Source organism: Heliangelus exortis, chromosome 11, assembly GCF_036169615.1.
Source record: "Heliangelus exortis chromosome 11, bHelExo1.hap1, whole genome shotgun sequence".
NCBI classification, from domain to species: Eukaryota; Metazoa; Chordata; class Aves; order Apodiformes; family Trochilidae; genus Heliangelus; species Heliangelus exortis.
In genome coordinates, this window is record NC_092432.1 from 10,664,561 (window position 1) to 10,690,701 (window position 26,141).

Here is a 26,141-nt window from a genome sequence, read left to right on the forward strand (position 1 = left end):
CTTCCTCTGGAACAGTTTTTAACTTTTTGCAGCAGATTTGCTTTCCATTCAGCAGAACCATTCCCCACATTCAGAGCATCAAATACAAACATCTTTGTTAGTAAATATTTGAATTTCTCAGGCTGGAGTAATTCTCAGGCTGGAGTTTCTGGAGGTCTGTTCTGATGCAGTGGGCTTTGACTGGGAGTCCTTCATGCCATAAGCACTGAAAACATTGCATCTCCTAAAAGTAAACGCCAAGATTTATCCTGGCATCACCCTGACTGAGCAACACCCAAATCCTGAGAGTCAGGGCTTGGCCTGAGTAAGTTGTAGAAATTAAATTTATGTTTTTAAATGAAAATCTTTATAGCAGGGAGGCTGCTGTGTTTGTAAAAGCATTTGCAAGATTAAAAAAACCCAAAACACATTTTTTGAACAGGTGGCTTAAAAATGGGCAGTAATGTTCCATGTCCTTATAGTTACCTTCTAACTTAATTAAAAACAAAAACAAACAAAAAAAAGCCCCCAAACTGAGGAAGCTCTGCCAGAGTTTGCTGACCAGGGACACTCTATCTGGTATTGGCTTTTTTTTTTCTCATGATAGTAGTGTTTGGATCTGGCAGTCACAGTCAAGTCAGGGGCCTGGAACTGAGGGTACTGCAGACACTGAGTCCACTTCTTGTGAAAGCAGCAGCCTGCTTGTATTGAGAGCAGTGCAGCTAAAAAGAGTCAGGAGGTGTCCTAATACTACAGCATGACACTGTCACCAAGAAAAGCAGGGTGGGAGGACATGGACCCTGCAGCAGCACCAGCTGAGGTGTGGGTCAGGGCATGGCATTGATCCTCAAGCATGCAGCAGGGAGAAGAAGTGAGCTGCTGTTCTGTGGTGAGTGCAGACAGGCTTTCTGGGAAAGGGTTCCTGAGAAATCCTCTTTCCTGCTGTCGAGAGATGCTATGGAGAGGAGAGGGGAAGAAAAGCTGTGCTTGAGTTGCAAGAGGATTTTCAAGTGTGTCATAGATAAAACAGCTAAAGGCCAGAGAATCCATTTACGTTGGAGTGCTGCTGCTGAAATGGATGAGGGTAATAACTGTGAGTCCTTCTTGGTCATGCCTAGTGTGCAATTTCTGGCTTACACAAGTCTCATCCAGTCCTGTGAGCTGGGGTTGTGCCTGGAGTGTGCTGTGCTCGCTCCTCAGAGTGCCTGGGTTTGAGCATAGCCAGAGGAATGGTAGCAGTTGGCTTTGTTCTGTTCCTCTAGAGTGATTTCTGTGCTGTAATTAATTCCTGCAATTAACTTCTTAGCTGGTACCTACTGGAGACGTTGGCTGGGAGGAGGAACCCTTTGTATGATCAAGGTGTAAGATCTAAGGGGAGAAAAGTGAGAATTTCTCTTCCTTCTCAGCCTGGAGAAGAGAAAGCTCCAGGGAGACCTTAGAGCACCTTCCAGTGCCTGAAGGAGCTACAGGAAAGCTGGGGAGGGACTTTGGACAAGAGCCTGGAGTGACAGGACAAGGGGGAATGGTTTGAGTCTGAAAGAGGGGAGACTTAGGTTGGACATTAGGAAGAATTTCTTTGTAAGGGCAGGAAGGCCCTGGCCCAGGTTGTCCAGGGAAGCTGTGGCTGCCCCATCCCTGGCAGTGTTGAAGGCCAGGTTGGATGGGGCTTGGAGCATCCTGATCTAGTATCCCAGCCTATTGCAGGGGATTGGAACTGGATGAGCTTTAAGGTCCTTCCCAATCCAAATCAGTCTGAGATTCTGTGTTTCCACTACTAGAATAACAGTGCAGCCACCATCTACTCTATCTTTCTTTGTTTCTGAGGTTTGTCTACTTAAGCCTGACCTGAAGCTCAGTTCCCAACCCAGTGCAGTCCCTGACTGAAAGTCAGAGAGCTGAATCACAGAATCACTGATGCCAAGTCATGAAATGAGGAGAAGACATTGCATTGCAGCTAAAGACTTGACCATGCAGTGCCTGGAAAACCTCATCCCTGGTGGAAAACAGAAGTGCTGGGTGGTGACTTGGCTGTGAATGAAGAAGTCCTGCTGCTTCCAGCAACTCTGTTTCTGGGGACAGGGCTTCATCATTCCAAACAGGGGGTTGCTGTAACCTAGAGAGACCCTGAAAATAAATCTGGGCATAGCTGAGGTGCTGTCTGAAAGCTGTTAAATACCCGTGATGGACATTGCAGGTGCAGAGCACTGACACTGTGCCTGCCAGCTGGAACCAAGTGGTTTTAGCTTACAGAGGCAGCAAACATCAAGTGGATCTGCAACATCCATATGTCTTGCTTTGTTTAGATTCCTTGGACCTTTTTTTGGCAGTCCTAAGCTTGTCTTTCTGTTGAATCTAGGGTCTGGTCCAGGTTGCTTTCCAGCTAGGCAGCGTTAACACTTGTCTGAGCCTCTCCAAGGGTCAGTGCTTTCTTTTTGCTGCCAGTATTGCAGTGTCAACAGCTTGTTTATTTATTTATTTGTTTGTCTTGTTCTTTTTGGTTTGTTTCTCAGGCACAGGAGAACAGCAGTGGAGTCAGCAGTAGTGGCAATTCCTCAAAGAAGAAGCCCAAATATGTCAGCTTGTATACCAAGGAGGGGCAAGACAAGCTGGCTGTGCTCATCCCAGGGCGTCACCCCTGCGAGTGCCTGGGCCAGAAGCACAAACTCATCAACAACTGCTTGGTTTGTGGGCGCATCGTCTGCGAGCAGGAGGGCTCTGGGCCCTGCTTGTTCTGCGGGGTTCTGGTTAGTGATGAGGTGTTTTTTATTTGCTGTACCTGACATGGTTTGCTCAGGGCTTTAGGGTGGTGTGGGGCTGAATTAGCCTCTTGGATCAAAGTTCCTCTAGCAAAGAGCTCCAGGCTCTAAAGCTGTGCTGGAGAGAAGCTGTGCTGTCTCCTAGGCTTTTAAATCACTTTATATTGCTTTTGTGTTATGCTGCATCAGAGAGCTGGGAGATTTATGTCATAATTTACATGATTTGGGGGCTTTCTGGCAGTCTCCCATGGCTGTCCTGGGCACGGCAGTAGTGTCCAAAACATGGGGCCTTCAGCCCCATCCAAGGTACAGCCCTGAAGGCCTTGGAAAGGACATGAGATGGGGCCGGGGCCAATGCCCTGAATTCTCTTCAGCACTTGTGCTGTAATGCACTGTCTGGGGTGGCCTTTTACCTCTGCCTTGGGTTGAAAGGGCATCCCAACTTTGGAGAAAAGGGACAAGTTAATGACTATGGATTCTGTAAGTTAACTTGAGGAGAGAGGAAAAACAGTGCTTTGATAAAAGAAATGTTTAAAATCAGATTGTTTGCTATTTTTAAAGATCAGTTTTAACTCCCAAGTGACCAACCAAGAGAGAAGGCCTCTGTGCTAAGTATTGTTCATCTGCTCAGGGAGGTTCTGTGTGCGTTTCTCATCCTTTGAGCTCACTTAGCAGCATGCCCACCCACAGAACCAAGAAATACCAGGCTGTACATTCTTATGGATTGCCTCCAGGAAAGACAGCTTTCAGGATTCTCCCCAAGTAAATAACACAGAAGGGAAGGAGCTGTGAACTGTCTAAGCCATTTTAAACACCTTACCCTGAGCTGTGGTCCAAGTCTCTGAAGCTGGTCAAGCCTTCCTGAGTCTCCATTTTCTTTCTTTCTTTCTTTCTTTCTTTCTTTCTTTCTTTCTTTCTTTCTTTCTTTCTTTCTTTCTTTCTTTCTTTCTTTCTTTCTGTCTGTCTGTCTGTCTGTCTGTCTGTCTGTCTGTCTTTCTGTCTGTCTTTCTGTCTTTCTGTCTTTCTTTTTTTTTTTTCCTTAGGTGTGCACCAAAGAGGAGCAGGACATTCTCCAACGGGACTCCAACAAGAGCCAGAAGTTGCTGAAAAAGCTCATGGCAGGTGAAGAGCAATTACATACCTGTAATATAACAAACCCAATCAGATATGCAACAGCAGAAGCCCTTCTCTGCCTCACTGTGGAGGAATGAGTATGTGTAGGTTGTCTCGGTCCAATCATTCAAATTATAAAGAATTGCTGGCAAAATTAAAGGCTAATTCTTTCTTGGGAGCTGACACCTGAATGTTTCTCTGAGATATAAATGGCCAGGACAGTTTGTGAAGCTCAGGACTTGCCCTCATTGCTGCCCCATGTTTGTGGTGGGTGTTAAAAGGCTGGTTGGGAAGCCAAGCTCCTTGTGTCCTCTCAGCAAGCACTTGGCAGCATTTCTGGTCTTGAGCCAAGGTGATAACTGGGAGTGTCAAATGGCAGTGTAGAATGTCCTTACCCAGAAGCCCCAAGGCTGCTCATTAGCCTTTCCTGAATCAATCACATGAACTGCATCATTGTTGCAGTCCTTGAAAATTACAGTAAGTCTCGTGTGGAATGTGTGCTGCAGAAGATGAAGTGCTGCTATCTGATTTGCTGGGTCTAGAGAGGTGGTTGTTAATATTTTCTAATGACTCTTGTCTAACACATCTTGGGAGCTAAAAATAGAAACAGGGCCAAGGAAAGCAAGAGGAAATAATACTGAGTCTTCCAGCAAAGACCTGTGCACTATGGGGATGTTTGTCTGAGTTTAGCTGAAATACAGCCAAGGTCACAGTGTTGGTTGAAAAATACACTTTGCTAAAGAATTGAGGAAATATTTACTCTGGCACTCAGTGTCAGCTTCTCTTTAGGGCTGCTGAGATGGCAGGAGATGCTGCAAGTCCTTGTGAGTAACAGCTGATCACAGAATCAATCTGTTTAAAACCTCCCCGTGGAGATCCTGATGTGCTTCGGGATCCTCTTTTCTTACTCATTTTATCAGCCTTCCCTTCTTTCTCTTGCTGAGTTTCCCTGAGTGCATTGTCTGTGTCAGTGAAAGCTGAAACCTCATCAGCTATTTGTCTTGGGAGCAAAAAAAAAGTGGATCAGCAAGAGGGAAATACAGGCTGGTTTGTTTTCGTGAAAGGAAGGTGTCAGCATGCATGATGTCTGCTGTGAAATACACTGGTTTGTTCTGTTCTGGCTTTGATGCAAACCTTTTTTTCTTTTTTTTTTAATTTGTTGTTGTTCTCTTTTTGGCTGGTTGGGCTTTGGACCCCTGCCAGCAATGGTAAGAGGGAAGAGCTGGTTGCTGGGAGTAGGTTTTTCCCCCTCTAACAATAGCTGCTCTGAAAAACTTGCTGAGGTGTGTTGGGGGAGGGTTTTATTTGTCAGAGGCAAGGCTTGCTCTGTATGCAGCCTGCAGCTGTCAGGGATCTGCTTTGACCAAGAGTCTGCTTGTGGAGGTGACACCACCAGAGGGAATTGTAGAAGGGGACTCAAGGCCTATGGATAGTGATGGGTGAGATTTGGACTGCCCAAATTGTTAGAGAAAGGTGAAGGAGAGTCAAAGGCCAAAACCTTCTTTCTAAACACTACCTAGATGTTGTCACTGTAGTATTTGAATACTTTTTCCACTTTGGAGGGGCTAGAGGGAAAGTCAACCCTTGTACCTGGTTCAGAAAGGTTTGGAACCTTGGGTCAAGGTTCTGCCTTTAACTCCTTGAGTGACATTTGTTGTAGGGGACACCGCTGCAGCCAGCCACACAGACTGGGCTTGAAACAACTGACTGCTGAGCTGTGACTTGTTTACTCTCTCAGGTGCTGAAAGTTCAGGGAATTTGGATGCCATAAGCAAAGATTTACTGCCTCGACAAGAAGCTAGGCTCAAAGCAGGCCTGGAGATGGCTGTGAAACACAAAGACAAGTTGTTGGAATTTGACAGGACCAGGTAAGATACTGGCTGTGAGACTATCATGAAATAACGTAAATTATATAGAATCAGAGTTGTTTTGATTGGAAAAAGCCTTTTTAGATCATCAAGTCCAACCATTAACCCATCACTGCCAAGGCCAGCATTAACACACATCCCTCAGCACCACAACTACCTGGCTTAAAAGGGATTTAAAAACCCTTTCAGGGATGGGGACTCCACCACTGCCCTGGGCAGCCTGTGCCAAGGCCTGACAACCCCTTCGGGGAAGAAATTGTTATTATTCTGATGGCAGAATAATCTGGCAGGTTTAGCTGCCTTTAACAGAAATTAATTAGAGAATTAATTAGAGAATTAATTCTAAGACCTGGGCTGCAGCTACAGACACCTTCACTTTTGGTGGAACAAGAGTGAACCTCTTGAATGGGTCCCATTTGGTTGTCCTTGCTTTGTGTCCCTGATGGTCCAGCTCTCCGGAGAGAGCAGAGAAGAGCCTGTGGGAGGGCAAGTTTGGGGCAGGCAGCACTCTGACTGCCCTGCTGTGCTCATCTTCTTGATGTTGTGGTTGTTTCTCCCCAGTGTGTGTCGAACCCAGGTCATTGATGATGAATCAGATTACTTTGCCACTGATTCCAACCAGTGGCTCTCCAAGCAGGAGAGGGAAGCCCTCCAGAAGAGAGAGCAGGAACTGCAGGAGCTGCGGCACACCTCTCGCCTTGCCAAAAAAATTACCATCGACTTTGCTGGCAGGCAGATCCTGGAAGAAGACAGCAACATGGCTGAGTACCACAGCAAGTGAGTGAGAAGAGGACTGGCAGCTGTGCCTAGGAGCTGGGGGGGAAAGATCCTTGTGGAGATGGGTCTGGATGAGTTCATGGAAGAGCAAGTGTAAGGAAAGCTGAGCAAGCTGTTCCCTTGAAGGACCCCTCCAATACTAGGGAGCAGTTTTACAGCCTTTTCTGCCTTGAGTGTCTTTCTGGCTTGCAGCATGCCATCTTGTTCAGCACAGCTCTCCAAAACCCAACTGTGTGAATCTTGCACAGGGTTTTGGTGGCTGGCAGTAGTCTGTTCAAGGTAAAATTGCCCTGGAAAGAGATGTTTCAGGAGGCCTGTCTCAATGGAAGCAGTTCGTCTGGAGTTCAAACCAGGATGAGTTTCTGTGATGGAGAAGAGTGGCTGTTCAAATGAGAGATCAGCAACTGAATTGCTTAGCTAGGGGAGGGGATAGAACACGCTTTGGGTCAGAAATGTTTGTGTGGGGAGAAGGGAGGTGTTGTCAAGGGGAAGCACGGTATTTTCATGCCTCTTCTTTGTGTTTGCAGACTGGATGAGACCATCAAAGCCATTAATTGTGGCACGCTGAGCCAGCCAGCTGGGAGCTCGGAGACAAAGACAATTCTGAATTCTGGTGTTTTAGTGAATCCTCGTCTTTTTCAGCCTGCTCCTTTGGTTAGTAGGGATTGAATGGCTTACTCCAGAGCAATGGCTGACTCTGGGAGAACTGAGCTAAAGAACTGTGAATTCTAGAATGTCTACAGCTAGAATGTAGTACCTTCCTCCTCCCCCATGTCCCAGGGATCCTCATCTGAGTTGGGGACAGAGAAGGATTGCCAGTGTCCTGCCCTGTTTCTTGTTCTTGGGGAGTTTGCTTTAGCGGGGTTTTATTCTCCTACCTTCTCTTCACGACCTTGAAAGAATTTCTGAGCGTCAGCCTAAGGTCATGTCACCTTTCAGCTCTCTATGAAGCCTTTTCTGCCTGATTCCCAGTTTCCAAAGGGCATAATCTCTACCCTCTTAATTCCACTTCTTTCATGGTCTTGGTGTATGCCAAGCATTTGGAGGCTGGACAGTTCCCAGTTTGGAGTATTGATACCTTGTGAGGAAGGCAGAGTGATCCCAGTGCCCTTAAATGAAGGAGAACTTCCCATCTGATTTGCCCTTGATACACGTTGTTCCTAGAGAGGTGCTAACCTTTTCCTTCTTTCTTTTGGACACCCTGAAGTGGGTGGACCAAACTGGTTTGCTGCCCCAGCGGAAAGCCACCCATCCCATGGAGGCTGGAAGGGAGTCTGGATCAGAACGGAACCGGTTGCGGATTCAGGATCGAGAGCTGCAGGAGATCTCAGATGATGGTTGGTGCCTCAGCATGCACCAGCCTTGGGCTTCCTTGCTCATCAGAGGAATCAAAAGGTACAGGAGGGGCCTGACCTGTGATATATCCTGGTTAGCTCTTGCTTCATAGGTGAGATGGGAGGTGGTGCTCCTCAGGGAATCTCTGTGGTCTTGTTTGTGTTGTACAGTGAATGATAGCTGCAGGTACTGGTAGCTCCAGGTTTAGTAGCCCTGATTCCTTACCACTGTACTGATGGTGTGAGAAGCTGGTGAATCCATTTTTCATGAGAGAATCTAACCTGGAGGGTACAAATTTTTTCACAGTGGGTAAATTTAGATAGAGGCCAAGATTTCTGGACAATGGTTGGAGTGAACCTTTATGGAATTTGAAGGGTAAACAAGCTGAAAATGTGAAGTGTGTTCTTCTGGTTTTGTTCATCAGAAAGCAGCCAACAGTGACACCAGGCTTTAATTTAAAAAACACAACCACACACACATCCCTTGCCACCACCTTCCCCCTCTGTACTAGGTCAGGTTAAGAAAAGCTCTCTTCAACAAGGGGAAGTGTAGAGTTTTGCATTTGGGGAAGAACAACACGATGTCCCAGTATAGGTTGGGGGCTGACCTGCTGGAGAGCAGTGTAGGTGAAAGAGGCCTGGGGGTCCTGGTAGACAAGAAGATGACCATGAGCCAGCAATGTGCCCTTGTGGCCAAGAAGGCCAATGGCATCCTGGGGTGCATTAGAAAGGGTGTGGTTAGTAGGTCAAGAGAGGTTCTCCTCCCCCTCTATTCTGCATTGGTGAGGTCGCACCTGGAGTATTGTGTCCAGTTCTGGGCCCCTCAGTTCAAGAAGGACAGGGAAGTGCTTGAAAGAGTCCAGCGCAGAGCTACTAAGATGATTAAGGGAGTGGAACATCTCCCTTATGAGGAAAGGCTGAGGGAGCTGGGTCTCTTTAGTTTGGAGAAAAGGAGACTGAGGGGTGACCTCATCAATGTTTTCAAATATGTAAGGGGTGAGTGTCAGGGAGATGGAGTTAGGCTTTTCTCAGTGGTGACCAGTGATAGGACAAGGGATAATGGGTGTAAATTGGAGCATAGGAGGTTCAAGTTGAATATCAGAAAAAATTTTTTTACTGTAAGGGTGACGGAGCCCTGGAACAGGCTGCCCAGGGGGGTTGTGGAGTCTCCTTCACTGGAGACATTCAAAACCCGCCTGGACACGTTCCTATGCGATGTACTCTAGGGGGCCCTGCTCTGGCAGGGGGGGTTGGACTAGATGATCTTTCGAGGTCCCTTCCAACCCCTAGGATTCTATGATTCTTGGTATGTTAATTCACCTTTCCTACCACCAATACAGAGCAAAGAGTCCTCTTGAGCCTTTTTTTCCCTTTCCTTTATAGAATTTTTCCTTTGAGAGAGCAAGGCTTTTTTCACTCTCCCAGTTACTGATGCTGTAAACCTTTATGTGCCTCTGCATCTGGGTGTCAGGGAATGCTGGCAGCTGCTCCAACACCACTGCTGCTCAGGTGCCTGGTACCCCTGCTGGGATCCCCAAGAGCTGCAGCTCATGACTGCTTCCTGGGGCTGTCTGGTCTGTTATTGCTCCCTCAGCTTGCTGTGTGCAACTTTCTGAGCTTGTGAGGGAATTATGTGAGCAGGTTGGTCTATAAACCTCTCCAACATTCTGCTGTATATCGCTGGGGAGTGATGTCCTTTTCTGCTGTTGCTGTGAGAACATGCTCTGCTCGTGGCATTATTTCTTGTCCTTCTCAGCTTTTCTCTGTAGTGCTGAGCTGTTGCTTGAGTTCAAAGAGTCAGGAATGGCACCGTGAAATGTTCAATTGAAAAAATCTGTCTGTGTGATTTCTGCTGAAATTTTAAGTCCTAAATTCCCCTTTTTTTCTGTAGGGTGGAGGGTAGGACCTGGTACACATCTCATAGAGGGCGGTTATGGATTGCAGCTACTGCTAAAAGACCCTCCCCTCAGGAAATCTCTGAACTGGAGACCACCTACAGAATGTTGCTTGGGAAAGGTGAACTTACCTCCTTGAATCTTTGTATTATTTGGTACATTGAGCCACATAATGAGCAGTGTCAGAAAGCCCTCTCTGCTGAGCCGTTATTACTGCTTTGCCTTTTAACCTTTTGTTCCTGAAATTCTCTTCATCCTTTCTGCATTTCATCAGCTGAATGAGCACGCTGCCAGACTTGAACTCTAGTTGGTCACATACTCCAACCACAAACACCATGGATTTGCACCTGACTTCTCTGATAGCTTTTGGCAGCAAAGGACTTAATTTTATTCTTGGCTCAAGCAACAAGCTGTCAAGTGGGTGCTTGTGTGTGCATGGAGTGGCTTGTGCTTCAGTCTGTTTGCAGCAATGTTGAGGGCTGCTCATGTATTCTGACCTTGCAGAAAGGGGGACTGAATAGCTGCAGGTCCTCAGGAAGATGTTTTTCTCTCATCTGGGGAGGAAGGTTGCACCACATGCTTTGCACGGTGTTTCTGCATGTCACCTGGCTTTAAATGCCACACAGCAGGATTGCCTGCTCCCTAACCAGAGCTGCACTCTGTGCTCCTTTGTCAGGAGCTAAGCAGGGCACGTTGGACATGTAACTAAAGCTCCCAGCCTTACTGTCACAGTAAAGATCCTAGGTGGAAAAAGAACAGCTGGGTGCTAAACTTCATAGAATGGTTTGAGTTGGAAGATCATCTGGTTCCAACACCCCTGCATGGGCAAGGACACTTGCTCTATGTTCTTGTGCCTCAAAAAGTAGAAGTGCATGGTGGGAGGGGAGGACAGCTGGGAGTTAGAAGACCCCAGCTGTGTGTGTGGGGATGTGTGCTCCCTGAAGAGATATTTCTTTTGATGCAGATGTGGAATTTCCAAGTGATTATCCCTCAGGCTGCCTCCTTGGCTGTGTGGATGTGACCGACTGTTTATCGCAAGAGCAATTTAACGAGCAGGTGAGTACAGCAAATAAACCTTTGTGAGCTTGCTCTACCTAGCAGAATTTTAAATTAAAATTAATTACTCAAATTAACTTGCCTCCATGAGATGCTCTAGAGAAGCATGGAGATTTTAGGCTGAGGTGAGCTAACATGACTGCCACGTGGGCTTATGTGGCTTTCTTTTATTTCCTTCGATGCACCAAGGTCGTGCATTGCAGCAGTGATGGGAAGGAGCAGTCAACTAATACAGAGTAAACTCATCGCTGGCCTCTCTAGTGAGGTGGTTTGGTTGAAACCAGTTTCTCCCATACTGTGAAGTTGTTCAGTCCCTTGTTGCACGGATGGATGTGCACCAGGATGCTGTGGCTGTGCTGTGGAAGACGGGAACTTGCAGTGCATTAATTTTGCTTTTCCAGTTTTCATCCTCATTTGGAAAACTTGGGAGCTTACATCTTCCCTTGATGTGGCTTCTAAAGTGCTGATTGTTTCTTGTGAACCTTTGTGGACTCCTAACAGAAAAAAATGCTCCAAGTTTTGCCCCACCAGACAGCAGTTTTTTGCTTCCTCTGGATATAGCTATGCTGATCTTCCTCTCTTGGAGGGGACTCCGGACTAGCAGGGGACAAGTACGTGTCTGGCTACTTTTGGAGCACAGCAAACAACTCCTTGCACACAGCCAGCAGGGACTTTGCAATTATTGCTGGGATTTGTGTAGCAGCAGATGTGAAGGGGGATGGAAACTCAGGACAGCCTAGAAACATGGGATGCTCTGCAGCAGTGGTGGTGATGTACCATAAGATGTTATCCCTGGCCCTGTGGTGCCAGTGGGATCAACCACCATGGTGTATGAGATGGTAGCTTCCCACACAGAAGCGTCTGTATCTGGAGCTGCTGGGACTGCCTGGTGCTTCCTCCTGGAGCTGGTGGTCACAGTGACCTCAGTAGTGACAGTGGCACTCTGGCTGGGGCACTGAGTCACCTGGAGAAGGAGCTGTGAGAGGAGGTGAGCACACTCCCACCAGGATGGATGGACAGGAGAGCTGCAGGGTCTTCAAAGAGACCCTGCAGAGTGGACTTCCAAACCCCCTAAATATAGGAAAGGAGGGACAGCTAGAGATTGCAGTGAATCAAGACTCAAGGGAGTCAAGAAACATTGAGGTGGCCTTTTTCTGAATGAGGCAGGGGATTGGATGAGCAAGGACAAAGGTAAGGTTAAGGTACTGAGATCATCTTCACCCCAGGCTTCACCAGCAAGATCTCCCAAGCATCTCATGCCTACAGGCAGGGTCCAAGGAGAAGAGCAACTACCTGGAATGAAGGGAGGTTGAATCTGGAGTCTTTTGAGACAAGTCCATGGGTGCTGATGATGTGCATCCAGGTGTGCTGAAGGTGTTGGCAGATGTCTTTGTGAGGCTACTTTTACCTTGGGAAGCTTATGGAGGTTAGAAGAGGACCCTAATGACTGTACAAATGTTCATCTTTTAAAAGGGAAGGAAGGATGATCCTGGACACTACAGGGCAGTCGGATTCACTTTTTTCTCTGGGAAATCCAAAGAGCAATTCCTCTTGGAATGCAGTTTTGGGCAGATGGAGGAGAGGGGCATTGGGAATAGCTAGTGTGGATTTCCCTAGGGATAAAACCATGTGTGACTAACCTGATGAGGTTGTGTCTCTTAGTCACAAGCAGAATGGGCAGAGGTTGGATTGTGAGCAGCAGAGGGAGCTTTGGGACTGGAATACAAGGAAATCTGCAGGAGTGTTTGGCCTTGCATGGGAGAGAGAAGATGCAAGGACGCTGGGGCCAGGGTAGGGTTTTTTGTCTGTAGCCTCAACCGAGTTGCACTTTGGCCTTAAACAGAGATTTTCCTCCTTCTTCTGCTCTCTGTGACATGGTGGGGAAAACATGTACTGGCCTCTTACAACAATTCCTTCTCTTCCTTTGTGGGTATATTCTTCAGGCATTGCTAAAATAGCTGCGACTGCTTCTTACAAGCTGGAAATGGAGCTGTGGGTAACCAGATTTAAATTTTCCTGTCGAGGAGCCTCACAGTTAGTTTGCTGTCTGTAAATTCCTCCTGGAGTGCTGGCACCACTGGGCTGCAGAGGCACTGGGGGAAAAGTAGGGTATTCCAGGAGTGGTGTTGTCAGACCTATAGGTGAGAGATTCACCTCTCAGTGCCACCATGCCATGGCACTTCCTGGCTTACATTTCACTGTTTTTTTGCTGCTTCCATATTGCAAATTATTTAGAATTCCCAGTCTGATATGTTTTTACAGTGGTTTTGTCAGTTTTTTTCACCAGGCTTGCTTAATGCAGCATTCATTTCCCTAAGGCTGAAATCAGAGCTCTGAGCATCCTTCTGAAGCTGGTTCATGAGGACATGTATGGTTTGGGGGGCTGTCAGGAGCAGCAAGGGCATCTGAAGCAAGCAGAGATTAATTTAATCGTGAGTGCCAGCAAGATGGAACAGTGTGCAGTGCCAGCTCACAAATCTGAGTTGGATCTCCCTGGGAGCTGGGAATCCCTGTTCTCACTCTGATGATTCAGGTTCTTCAGCAACCAGCTCCAAAGCCCCTTGTCAGCAGTGCAACCCAGCCATTTCTGGGTATACAAAGACTCCTTCTCGCTTCAGGACAAGTGGGAAAGAAAGCTGATGTGTTTTCACCACTTAGGGCATGCAAAAAACATTGAATATTTTCCTGAAGATCTGCAGTATCTTAGCAAGTAAGGTAATGTGATGCAGCAGCAGAGACCTCTTGGAGGTGAAGCCACTGCTGAGCTCTTTCTAGGCACTGTGCTTTGACTCACACCTCTGCTCCTCACTGATTCTTAGTAAAGCTTCTGCATCTTGTGGAAGAAAGCACTTCACAAGTGGAGGGCACAGCACAGCACAGCACATTTGCTGGTTGTACCCACCACCTGCAGGTGAAATCCTTCCCTGCTTTGCTCATTGCCTTTTGATGGTGGCTCTGCCATTTTTAGCAGCTGTGCAAGTTTGTTTTGACTCTTGTGACTGTTCCTTCCCCTAGGCAAGGGGGACTGGCCTGTTGCTCCTGCCACTTTCCAAGTATTTTTCAGTCCTTTTCATGCTGTCGTGTTCTCCCTGTCTACTGATATAATTTCCTTGCTGTTTGCCTCCTCTCTCAAGTTGCTAATGGAGATATTAGTTGAACCTTGATGATATTTTTCTACCCTTACCCTCTTTTAACGTTTTTTTTTTAATGTTCATGCTCACAAACCAAACTGAAGCAACGATTCCCCATTTCACTGGATGCTGCACCAGCAGATGCAGACCAAGTCCCCGCCCTGAGAGTTTGCATCTTTGTTGGGGACTGGTTGTTTATTCACATTATTACAGGATACATAAGCCTGGCCTTGCATCACCCCTTTTGAGAGGTCAGGCTTGCTGCCCTGCCCTGCGTGTGGTGTTTGAAGACTCATTGATGTTGCTGAAGTGGTTTTCAGATCTTCAGGGCTGTGTGAGAAGTGGTGACAGAAGAGGATCTTGCATCCAGTAGCTGGCAGAGAGTAGAGGAAAAGCAGAGCAGTGATGTCCTTGTGATAAAAATCAACCTCACGTCAGATGACATTGCCTTAATCCCAGTATTGCATGAACTAGTTAAATCCATTCCTCTGGGTCTCTTTCCCACATGGAAAATATAGCAGTGCTTCTCTTTCAGGGGTTCTTTACACTGAACTTAGCTTCTCAAAGCTGTCATCTTTGGACAGAAGCTGCTCTAGGAGCAGATGTTATGATCAGGTAGGTATGGAGTGTCACCCACTTTGTTTGCAGAGGACTGAAGCAGAAGCTGCTTTCTGAACTCAGCCCTGCTGGTGAGAGCGGGTGGTTGGCTGGTGCCCAGAGCTCCCTCCCTGTGGGTACTAAATCTCAGTATTTCCAGTTGAGCTTTGCACATCTCACACTTCCTTGGAGCGTGTTCTGGGCTCATTTCCTTCTCTTGGTGGCAGCCACCCAAAAAGCCTTGGTCAAGACCAGAATGATCTCTTTGTTACGCTAAAGGTGACCTGGAAACTTTTTTTTCCCCCTCTGTTGAGATCTAAGTGTTGATGACTGCTTTTTCTTGCTCCAGGGCTGACGTCACCCACACCTTGAGCAGAGCAAGGAGCTGCCTTTCTTTTCCTGTGGGAGGTGTTGGTGACTTCAGCAGCGCTTGCTGGGGAAACATGGGCTGCTGCAGGCAGGGCTTGGCAAGGGTCTAAAGCAAGCAGGCAACTATTTACATTTGTGCCCATTTAATGTGCTCTGAAGTCCGTGTTCATTTCGCTAATGACTTTGATCCAAGGGACTGTTACTTTAACTGGAAAAAGAACATTTCCTCTGCTGCTGTTTAGCAGCTGATGGGTGTGTTTGGGGCTTGGTTTGAATGCAAACGTGCACACACACACTGGTATCTAGATGTGACTATTATCTTGGGGTGAAATATTGGGTAATTATGTTTGACGGGAGTAAAGTGTTTATTTTTAATTTCTAGGTGATCACTTAGTGTCCTAAATCTGCAGAAGGGAACAGGTCTAAGCTATTTTTGTGCCACAAGATTGCAGCTGTCATTTAAATGGGCTTCTCCTCTCCTTCTCAGGAAACTTGCATTTAATCTCTTGCCCTTCTCTCTCCTCCCCAGTGAAAATAACAGCAAAAAAAAAAAAAACAAACCAAAAAAAACCCCCGATGCCTGGGCACCAAGCATGCAAGGCTTGCTTTAAATTCTCCAACAGGAGTGAAGAAGAAGGGTAGAAATTTTCTATATTTAGCCTCCAGAAAGTGCCTGTTTAGATTATCTCCAAATAAAGGAACAATAGCCCACTGGTAGTATTTTCTTGAGACAGATGTTAATGAGAGGGAGAAACACAAACAGACATCGGCTTGGAAGAACAGTGTAAATAGGTAAGGACTTTTTACAAGGACCTTCTCCCCAAAGTAAAGGTTTCTCAATGCCAGCCCTGAGCAAGACAAATACTCGTTTGTGCGGTGCTGTGGCTGTCCTGGCACCTTGGCTCACCCCCCTGCAGCAGGATATTTGCCTTCTCATTCCTGAGGCTTTGTTATTGCCCCTCTCTCAGTGAATGGATTTTAGCAGGGTTTTGGAGGCTACATCAGGTATACTTCCTTCTGCACCCATCTTGGTAGCTGTTAATGATTGCAGCTGATGAAAGGCCTCTGAACTTTACAGGTCCCTGAATTCTCCTAAGCTGAATTTGTCTTTCGTGTGCAGCCTGGTGCCAGATCAAGTGGTATTAGGCATTAGTCTGGCTCGTGGGGACCTGCGGGTGATGCATCTCATTACTGGGTTTCTCGCCGCAGGAAGCCCCCCTGGCTCAGGGTTGTGGGAGCAGAGCGGGGGCAGGCGTGCAGCTGGTTTGGATTAGAGACGGCAAGAGATGGGGGAGTTTTTCCTTCTGTGAAGTGCTTTGGTTTTCATCAGAGGCTCTTCTGAGGCTCCAGCTGCCTTGCATAAGCCAGCAGGTTTACTGAGGCCACTGCTCAGTCTGTTAAGATGAAGGAGAGATTGTCGCTTGATGATGATTAATTTAGGAATGCATTAACATGCCAAAGAAATCGAATGATAGAGGCTAGCTTGCCCTCTCTTCTGGTTTCCTAGACCCTGGGGAAAAAATGAAGCCAAGGCTGAAGCATATGACTTAATTAATGATGACTGTGGACTTAGCCTCTGCTACCATTTCAGCAAACTAGTCAGTGATGTGGGATTTTTTTTTTCTCTGCTCAGATGTGGTCACTGGTACTTGCTGCCTTCTTGGTGTTTGGTTTTCCTTTCGTCTTGAAACTAAGGGTTGGATAAAATTGACCGTGAGCCTGGCTGCTGCTCAGGCTCCCCACACCCTCACCGTCCAGCCATGACCACCCTTTAAATGGTGACCCCAAATGATGGGAAAGCTGGCAGTTACAAAATACAACCACTGTGGTAAAGGTACGAGTGCCCAAGGACTACACTTGCTTAAGCTTTCGTTGTTGTGTCACGGATTTCATAACCCCCAGCAGACCAGTCGCTCAGGTGTGTGTCCTGGTTCTGCTGCATGTTGGGCCATGAGAAATCCCATCGTGTTGGTGGGATTGAATCAAGAGCTGGATCTGGCCACCAGTGTCACACCTCCTCAGGCAGCAGCAGCCAGGGTCAGCATGGGGAGAGGCAGCTACCCAGGTAACTGGAACACGAACACAGATGCCTTGTCTGTGCAGGGCTGTGTTCCCAAAAGTTAGGTTTCTTTCAGAGTTCAGCTGATCTCTGTCCCCTGCAGTGCTTGGCTGTGCCCTTTTGCCATTTGCTTTGCAACTTGGATTCATGAAATCCTGGCTGTATCTAGCAGGGTGCAGATGCTCTGAGCTGTTTGAGCAGAAGCAGGTGCCCTGATTTCCCCCCACCTCCTGTTGCCTCTTGGCTCCTCCTTAACTTCTTTTGGCTGGCAGCATAGGCTAGGTGGTGGGGCTGCAGTGCAGTGCAGGTAATCCCTGCTGCTGCCATCCCTTGGCACCAGAGGATGGAAATGGCTCTTTCAGTTGAGCCTGCTGTACCACCCAATATTTTCCCAAGTCTGCCCAGATCATCAGGCACTCCACAGACATCTCAAGCTCTTCTCAAACTGCTTGTGGGGTTTCCCATGGGTAGGTGTTTCCTCAGGCTGGGATTTGGCCGCAGAAGGGTGTTGGTGGCTGTAGGTCCTGTGCTGCTGGTTCAGGGCGAGCAGGGGGTGCAGTGTTTGCCAGCACTGCTCCAGGTCTCCCTGCAGCTTGGAACCCCAGCAGGCTGCTCAGCATCTTAAAATAGGAGTGCGCCAGCACAAGTTTGAATTTTAAATCTACATTTCAAAGTCCTGTTATTACTTATTATGTTTTAATTGCTTCCCCTGCCCTTTGAATCAAAGAACAGCTTGTGGTGGAGGAACACGATGAGAGCCAGGCTCAAGGCGGAGAGGGAGGCAAAGAACACCCAGTGGGTGGATCCAAACAGCCTGGGGAAGGATCCTGTTGAGAACACCCACTGGATGGATCCCACTGATGAATCTTGCTGAGAACACCCGCTTGATGGATCCAACCAGCTGGGGGAAGGATCCTGTGGCCATTCCAGCCTTCTGTGCCTGGATCTGGTTGCACACCAGCTAAGCACGTGAGGGGCAGCGCCAGGGAGCCCTGACAGGAATCTTTGGGGGAATAAGGGGAAAGGAAGGCAGGCAAGCAGAACTCCCTGCACATCCTGGCTCAGGGAGCCTCTGCCAGCACATGATCTGCCAGCAGCAGATGTAAGCTCTCAAAAACAGCAGGGAGGATGTTGACTGCAACAATGCATCAAGGCTGTGGTTTGTAACCTCAATAGTAAGGCAGTTAACTTTTTCTTTTTTTTTTTCCCTTTTTTTTCCTTTTTTTTTTTTTTTTTTTTAACAAAGACATTTTGATTGCCAAATCCATAACCATTAGCAGCTGTGGTTTTGAGCTGAGCCGTTCCTTCCTCACACGTTGCAGTCTAGACCTGACAGGCTTTCAAACAAAAGTTTGGCTGCCGGCTTTTGTTTGTGTTTCTTTGCAATCCTGCCTTTTTTTTTTTTCTCTCCTTTTTTCGCCTGTTCTGTTGGTTGGAATTGCAGGTTGGGATACATCCCTTTTCTAACCCAGCCTCTGCAGAGTGGTTTCTCTGCATCCATGAGTTCTTCTGTGGCTGAGGGCAGCTTGTGGAGTTCTTCGAGTGTGTGTTCACAAGGATGCAGTACTGGATGTATCTGCCTCAGGCTAGAAAATTTGGTGTTTCTAGAAAGTTGGACGTGCTTTGGGCTTTCTGTTTAGAAAAATGTTACATTTCTCACAAGCCAAATGCCTGGCTGGCTTATGCTAAAGCAGAGAGAATGGATCCTTAAAAGGTGATGCTTGAAAATGTGTTCAAAGTTGAAAGTGTGATGCAAGACCATGTCATGAGGGAGATCAAAGCTCAGAGTGAAGTGCTTGGTGCTCTGCAAACTCTTTCCCAAGCCAGAGGTCTGCGTCAGGAGATGACACAGAGCAAGCAGCAAACCTGGATCTCCTGGCTCTGGCTCTTGTTGCCACTGGGGTGTCACCTTCGAGCAAACATGTCCTGGAGCACTTAGGGTGAAGGCTGGGTTGGAAGATTGGCTTGATAATCCCCCAAAGTGATTTTTACACCATCCTGTGAAGAGGCAGTGGAGGACAACAGAACAAGGAAATGATGCTTTAATACCACTTTCCTTGGAACAGCAACAAGGATGGACACTGCTGGGGATTGTTCTTACAGGTTCTTTAAGGCTGGTCCTCCACACTGCAAGAAGGGTGGGGTTTTTTTTTTCCCTCCTTTTGATATCAAATACCTTGTACCTTTAAGAGCTGGGTCAGTTTGGGCTGCAGCTGTACCCAGGCACCTCTGCAAGGTATCTGTGAAGCCAGGGTTAATGCTGATGGTGCCCAAACTGGACTCAGAGAGTTCGCAGTTCCCAAAGCTAGATAAGCATCATCTCTCTCATATTTAAGGGCTCCATATCTCTTGCTTCCTTGTGTCTGTGTTGGAGGCATTGCTGTGAACGCCTCTCTTTGGCTGTGGTACTCCCATTGCTTACCAGAACCTCCCGACTTTCTTTTTCCACTGAAGAAACATTTTCTTGCTGGATAGTGAGCAATTTCCCTCAGGAGAGGAGGAGAAAATGGCTGTTTAGTAGTTAATTACCTGTTACTTTAGTCTGACAGCTATGAAACTTATGAGGTGTGAAAGAAGAGTGGCTCCACCTTTCCCACAAATCACCAAGAAAAGGGGGTGAAGGAAGCTGCTCCCAGGGGTGCCTCACATCCTGCTCCCCTCCCTTGTGCGTGGCCAAGAGGCTTCTCCTAACACCCAGGGAAGAGCCCAGTGCGTGGTTTTGCCTTCTGGGAAGAGGTGATTTATGGCTGCTGCGGGTTACAGCAGCCCCGCTCTTTCGGAGGTGACGCTGTCTCCACCAAGATGATTTTTTTTTCCCCTTTGAATGCGTTTTACAGTGAGCTCTTGCCAACACATGGGCTCCACTTGCTTTTATTCTTTCCAGACAGCGTTGCTTTCCAGAGCTGCTGCCTCTTTTATTTCAAAGCTCTTTGAGAGCAGTGGGGAAAAGAAGGCTGGGGCTGGTGTCCTGGCCCAGCTCTGCCTGGCAGAGCGAGCTCCGTTTCTTTCCCCTGTTGTTTGCCCAGGAGCCACGCCAGGAAAATTACTCAGCCCCTTTCCATGATGAACCTTGCAGAACATCTCGCCCACCTCCTCACCATCGATGCCAGTGTCCCAAGGCCACCCCCGTGGCAGCTGTAAGATGGAGAGGATGGTGGCCACCCGCCCAAGGACTACAGGTTCCAGCGTGCAGTTCTCTGCCATGCTCTGGGGAATCCAAATGGGTGCTGGGGCCGCGTGCTGCCACGTTTGGTGAGCACAAAGAGCAGAGGAGAGCTCTGGTGGCGTGGCAGGGGCACTGTCAGCAGCCAGCATGAAACGCTGGGGCTGTTCCCACCCAGTGTGAGCATTCGGTCCCTCGCACCGTGTTTGCTTGTCTGCTTTTGTGTCTGGAGACCTTAATGAGAGTGAAAGATGCTCTTGAAAGGTCACTAACGAAGCTGCCGGGGAGCGTTTTGGCTTTGTGCTGCGCAGAGCCACTGCTCCATTGCACGCAATGCCTTTGTTCCTTCCTCGGATGCACTGGAGCAGAGCTCATCTCGTTACTGATGGGTTGGCTCCCCCTTGGCTCGTTTTCCTTCAGCTCTTCCGATTCCCCTGCCTTCAGTTCACAGCACCTGGGTTCAAGCGAACGCAGCTTACTGTGGAGGGGTGAAGAAAGAGAGGGAGTCGGGACAGCCCTCCTCCATGTTTTGGGTTTTTTCCCACTGCCGAGATGGAATCAGGACGAGCTCAGGATCCTGAGCCCTCATTATTACCAGAGATACTAGGCAAGTCTGCATAGTCTCTGCATTACCCAAATCAGGGAAGAAAATACTTACTCTAAACATACTGCTGTGGGGAAATAAATATTAGCTGGGTATTTTTTTTTTTCCCTCAAGTATCAGTGAAGGTGGGTTTGTGTCTCTGCTGGCTCCCAGCTGGCTCATCCCCTCCTTTGCTCTTTTGCTGTGGGCTGTGGAACGGGGAGGCTGGGCAGCCCTGCTGCTATATCTGGTGGTGATGAGCTGGTGATGGGAGACTTTGAAAACAGAGTGTAGGGAACATTCATTAGCAATTATCCCTGCTTGCAGCTTGATTGGGGGGGACTGCTGGGGACATCTGATAGCCACTTAATGTATGTTCAAAGCACCAGCTCCAGCGAGAGGGCAAATCTGGTGGCTGGTTTCCAGAGGAGTCCAGTGCTCAGCTCTCTTTTCCAGCTTGTGCTCAGAAATTGCATTTAACCTTGAGCTCCTGCTGCATGTGTTAAGCTACCATGAGGTATGTTTGGTTTTGGTTTGTTTTTTTTTTGGTTTCCCCTGCTAATCTTTCTGAATAGGATCTTACAGACCTGTTAGCAGTAAACTGAAGCTCGACCAGTGTGGTTGCAGAGATGAGAAGAGCAAGGAGGGTGGTGGTCGCATGGACACTGCTATATGGAGAGAGTAGGTGGGGTTCACAGCTGTGAAGCAGTGGGCTGGATCAGCAGTTGGTAAGCCATGCTGGCTGTTCACAGCCCACAGAGCCCACCATGCTCCCAACTGCCTCATCACAAGCCCCCTAAGAGGTGGCAGAAGGTCTGAAAGGAGGCTGAATGATTTTTTTTTTACACCATAGTTACATTGCATAAACCCCTCTCTTTTGAGGGGTTTGGATGCATGCTCATCTGCAGGATGGGAGGAGGGTGGTTTTCCTCCATGAGGGACAGCCTGGCCTCAAACTTTTTGTTGTAGAGGCCTTTTTAGCCACCTTCTCATAAATGCTGAATTGCTCCCCACTGAGGCAATGTCACTGGAGTACTGGCACCTCTCTTATTTCCACCCTCAAGGCAATGAGTACCATTGAAGTTAGGAGGGATGGAGGGACTCCATCAAACTCCTGGCAGTTTGATTCTTGGTCTTTTATGGAAAAGGAGTGTGATTTCCCTCTAACTTGACCTTTTCCGTAAAGCATTGCTGTTGCAGATCCTCCTTACTGAGGATATAGCCTGTATTTTCCCTCTGGCACACTAGACATGGCTCTTGGAGTTTTCCTACAAGTCTCAGGTCTGTGGGATGTGGTAGTTGGGAGTAAATTTGTTCTCCATCTCCTGCATTACGTATTGTAGAGTGCCTCATCTGACCTGTTACATCAGAAACATTGAGAAACTAGGTTTTTTTACTCCTCAAACACTTGGGCTAAGAGGTTTCCAGGGTGGGTACAAGAGGAAGCTTGAAATATAGTGGCTCAACATGAGGGGTTCCTTCCCTTCCTCCTGTGAGGGAGATGCCAGAGGAAGGACCAAGGCGTTTAAAATGCAGGAGCTGGGTGGATTTGGCACTCACACAGAACCATACCCTGGGAGCCCAGATGAAAGTCTGCAGCCTGGAAACGTGGACCTGAGCTGCAGCTGAGGCCTTGGCCTTGGGATGGGATTGAGCTGGAAGCTTTTGGAGCTGCAGGTGTGATCCTGGTTTCAGATGAAAGGTGTCAGTAGAGGAAGCAACGCCTGGGTTACAGGGATAGTCCTTGTGTGGGGGCCTGTAAAGTGCATGAAGGAGGACTTGGTGGTATCCAGGTCCACCTAGGAGATGGTGGCTGAGGAGATTTGGGGAGCAGCTGTACTCCAGGCAGCAAGACTTCTGTGGCATACTGATGCTGGACACACAACCTGTCTGAACCACATGTAGCAGAGCAGGGATGGACCACCTCTGCAGTCAGGTTTGGGTAGTGGCTTGTGCATCATGGCTTTATGGTGTGGCTTTTGGAGGCCATGTCAGTGTGGAATTTGCTGGGCATCTCAGATCCTCTGGCTATGGAGAGGCCACCAGTCACCTGCCTGATGCAGAGAGCACTAACGCAGCGCCAGCATTTCACACTCACCAGGCCTTGGCTGGGAATATTCATGTTGGCTCTTTCTAACCTTCCAAGATCCTCCTTCCCTGCAGATGGGAAATGAAACTCCTTGGCATCAGCGTGGAGCAGTGGAAGCGAGTCAAGTAACATGACTCAGCCAAAAAATGAAAAGAGGGAGAAGCCTCTCCGAGCCCGGATGGGTCCAGCAGGGCATCGGGGCATGATGTATGTCAGTGCCACCCTTTCTGTGCACATGAATCTCTCTGTCGCTCAACATACAGCTCTTACATGCTGTTGTAGAGTGAGAGGGGCTGGAAACTCTTTAGTCTCTTGATCCAATATCCTGGTGTCGGGCTTCTGTAAATCTCCCCTAACCACTGGCGAAGCTGCCAAACCCTGCTGCAGTGGAGGGAGAGCGGGTTGCTCCCTGCTCCCCTCGCCGTGCCCAGCTGTTCCAGGACAGATCCAAACTCATCTTGGCAGGTCAGCGAGAGCTTTTCAAACACTCAGCCTAGGAGTCATTTGTTACTAACTAATGGGGGATTTGCCAGGACATGCTGCTCCATCTGGTCTGGCATCCTGTCCCCTACAGCAGCCTTAACCAATCTGCTCGAGGAAAGAAGGGGAGAGAAAAAAAAATCTGAAGGCAGTTTTCCCATGGAAGGAAAACAGCTTCTGCTGTCTGTTTGAAGAGGGTTTCCTGGGCTGGAGCACCTTCGTGGCATGCCCTCACCTCCAGGGCAAAGTCTGCAGCTAATGGAGAACCTGAGCTGATGGGTGGTATATACCTTTTATATTGCTGTTTTGTATTGCAGTTCTGAACACCAGAGAAGCTGGGCTGCATCCAGACAGGTCTTTGGTGCACTTCCCTTGCTGAGCGGGCTTTTTTGGTCTCCTTTTCCCCCTGTGGTTAATTAGAAAAAGTCTGCTCATACTCTGCCTGTAGAATTCCCCCATGTGTTCATCACAGTGAAATCTCTCCATAGACTGTGTGCACAGAGCCAGCCCTGGCTTCTCCAAGCCAGGGACCTGGCACATTGCAAGCAGCATTTCTCACTCTCCCTTTAGATGCAGATGGATCTCAAAGGCTATGTCCCCCCCACATTCCAGATCTCCAAGCCCTTGTGTTTGGGCTGAGCTTTGTGGAAAAGCGATGGGGATGCATCTGTAGCTGGGACAGCTGCTTCACTAGAAGACATGGCCACCCCACCAAGGTCACTGCCCTGTTGGGCTGGCCAAGCTGTTTTGGTTCTGGTGTCAGTGTGTCATCCACAACCAGCCATGGTTTGCTGGGGTTACCTGCTTCTCCCACTCAGCTGGGTCCAGAAATGGTTTGGGCTGAAAATCAGTCCTGTGCCTGTCCCAGCACAAAGCAAGCATTGAGCAGGCAAGCTTTGGAGGGCAGGGCCACGACCACTTCTCTGTCCACACCTCACGTGTTAGATCAGTTTAAACCCAGTGTTAAAACACATTCCTGAGGTGGTGAAACTCAGGTCAGTGCTAAAGGGGGTTGGAAAGGCTTAGGCAGGTTTTTGGGAAGCAGCTTGGTGGACAGATCCAAGACGAGAATAAGCTCCAGCAGAGTGTTATGAGAAAAGGCTTAGCGAGGGAGTCACTCTGATTGAGACCCAAACCTAAATTATTTTTTTTCCATGAGAAGTTATTGAATGGGTTTTGCCTAAGGTGTTACAGCCTAGATAGCTCTCATATCTTCCATTACACTTGCTCTGCTCCTCACCGCTGAGCTCCTTTCACACCTGGGGCAGTCGGCCTGACTCTGTTTTCTGTGTCTGTGTTTTGCAGTATCCAGATCTGAGCCAGGAGTCTGGGTCTCCATTTGTCTTTATCTGCACTAATCCCCAGGAGATGGTTGTGAAGTTTCCCATCAAAGGAAAACCCAAAATCTGTAAGTAGTAAAGTTTCTGCAGATGCCCCCCTTGGCCTTTTGTGCCTGCTCTCATCACCACCTCAGCTTGCCTTTGCCATATGAGTTCACAACCTTTGCCCTGCGTTCTTTGATCTGTAGGTGTTTGTTTAATGACTCGAATACGTCTGTAATACTGTTGTGGTTTTTATTTTGTCTTTGGTTCCCCTTTCCCCAGATGTTGCTTCCTTTCAAATACATGCCTCTTCCTGCCTCTGCCAACACACAGGAGTCAAAGAGCTCTCGTGTCTGCAGCTGAGCTGCTCCTGGCATCAGCCTGGGTCGGGATGCTCCAGCAGAGCTGCGGTAGCTCCTTGCCTGTGGTTCGGAATTGCCCTCTCACCCATGAGGCTGGGGAGGGCTGGAAGCAGCAAGAGCTGCAGGGCCAGATGGATGTTCTCTATCTACAGGCCGGCAGGATGGGATGTCCTGGCAGAGCTGGCAGGGAAGAGCCACAGCATCTGTCCTGTCTCTGCTTGCCAGTGTCGTTAGTTCCTTTTATGAGCCACCAGCCCCTCCACAGGCTGCCAGTTATTCCTGCCCGCTGCCATAAAAAGGATGAAGGAGGGATGCAGCAGCTGGGGAGCCTGCAGTCAGCTCTGTCCTTATTAGCAGCCTCCCCACCACACAGCCTCAGGAAGGCACTGTACACGTTTTCAGGGGATGTGAAAAATTAATTTGACGGGCTAAAAGCAGCATAAGCAGAAATAGTCCTGGCTGTTTGTTTAGCAGAGCTGATGGCTGGGTTTTCTTTCCTGTTTGCAGCACGGTTCTCTGGGTGTAGTTCTCTAGGGGCTCCAGAACGCTGAGTTTCTCAGGACCAGTTAATAAGGGCTTCTAAAGCACAGTGTGGGTTGTTTTTCTTCGCTGTTGATTTTGAAGGTTTTTCCTCTTCTCCACTCAGAGAAGTGCCATTCTGCCATGGCTTCAGTCTCCCAGAGGCTTGGGGGGAACCAGCCCTGCCAGGGCAGATTGAGCAGGGCAACACAGTTTGGTTTCGTCCCCAATTTTTTGTAGCAACATCTGGGAGGTGCTTTTAGCCGATGGTGACAAATGATGCTCAGTGAGCTGCAGCACTTGGATCTTGCTGGTGGCACCGTCTACCCCTGGGGACAAGTCCATCCCCGCGTGCCGGCGGGCGGGCAGGGCCGTGCTGAGTTATTTAGGGTGCAAACAGTCTTTGCTTCAGTAGGACAGCCTCATCTTTGTTGCATGGTGGAGTGGACACTTGGCTTTTTTTCTCATGGTTTTAACCTCTCCTTGCTCTCATCCAGGCTCTCTCTTGCCCCTTCACTGCCAGGTCTGCCTGCATCCAGCCGTGGTTAGGAGGTGGCGAGCTGCCAGCATGGCCAAAGGGGAAGCTGCCACAGGCCCAGCCGCCTCCTGCGTCTCTGCCTCTCCGGGTGCAGGCACTGCCGGTCCCCTCCCCATCTGTCACATCGTCTCCTTTGTGTTGTGACACTTTC

The 26,141-nt window shown here is 48.4% G+C and overlaps 1 protein-coding gene across 4 annotated transcripts in view; it reads left to right on the forward strand.

The window, feature by feature from the left end:
* Nucleotides 1–26,141, forward strand: part of TRIP4 (thyroid hormone receptor interactor 4) — a 33,716-nt gene that overhangs the window by 4,212 nt on the left and 3,363 nt on the right. For 2 of the 4 annotated variants that reach the window (XM_071754488.1, XM_071754490.1), the window contains exons 4-12: nt 2,490–2,723; nt 3,779–3,857; nt 5,587–5,716; nt 6,278–6,493; nt 7,021–7,147; nt 7,701–7,888; nt 9,719–9,843; nt 10,687–10,778; nt 24,555–24,657. In XM_071754488.1, coding sequence (XP_071610589.1) covers nt 2,490–2,723; nt 3,779–3,857; nt 5,587–5,716; nt 6,278–6,493; nt 7,021–7,147; nt 7,701–7,888; nt 9,719–9,843; nt 10,687–10,778; nt 24,555–24,657 — 1,294 coding nt within the window. Of the gene's footprint in view, nt 1–2,489; nt 2,724–3,778; nt 3,858–5,586; nt 5,717–6,277; nt 6,494–7,020; nt 7,148–7,700; nt 7,889–9,718; nt 9,844–10,686; nt 10,779–10,967; nt 11,097–24,554; nt 24,658–26,141 lie in introns of those variants that run through there. The other 2 variants (XM_071754489.1, XM_071754491.1) reach the window with 2 other exon arrangements.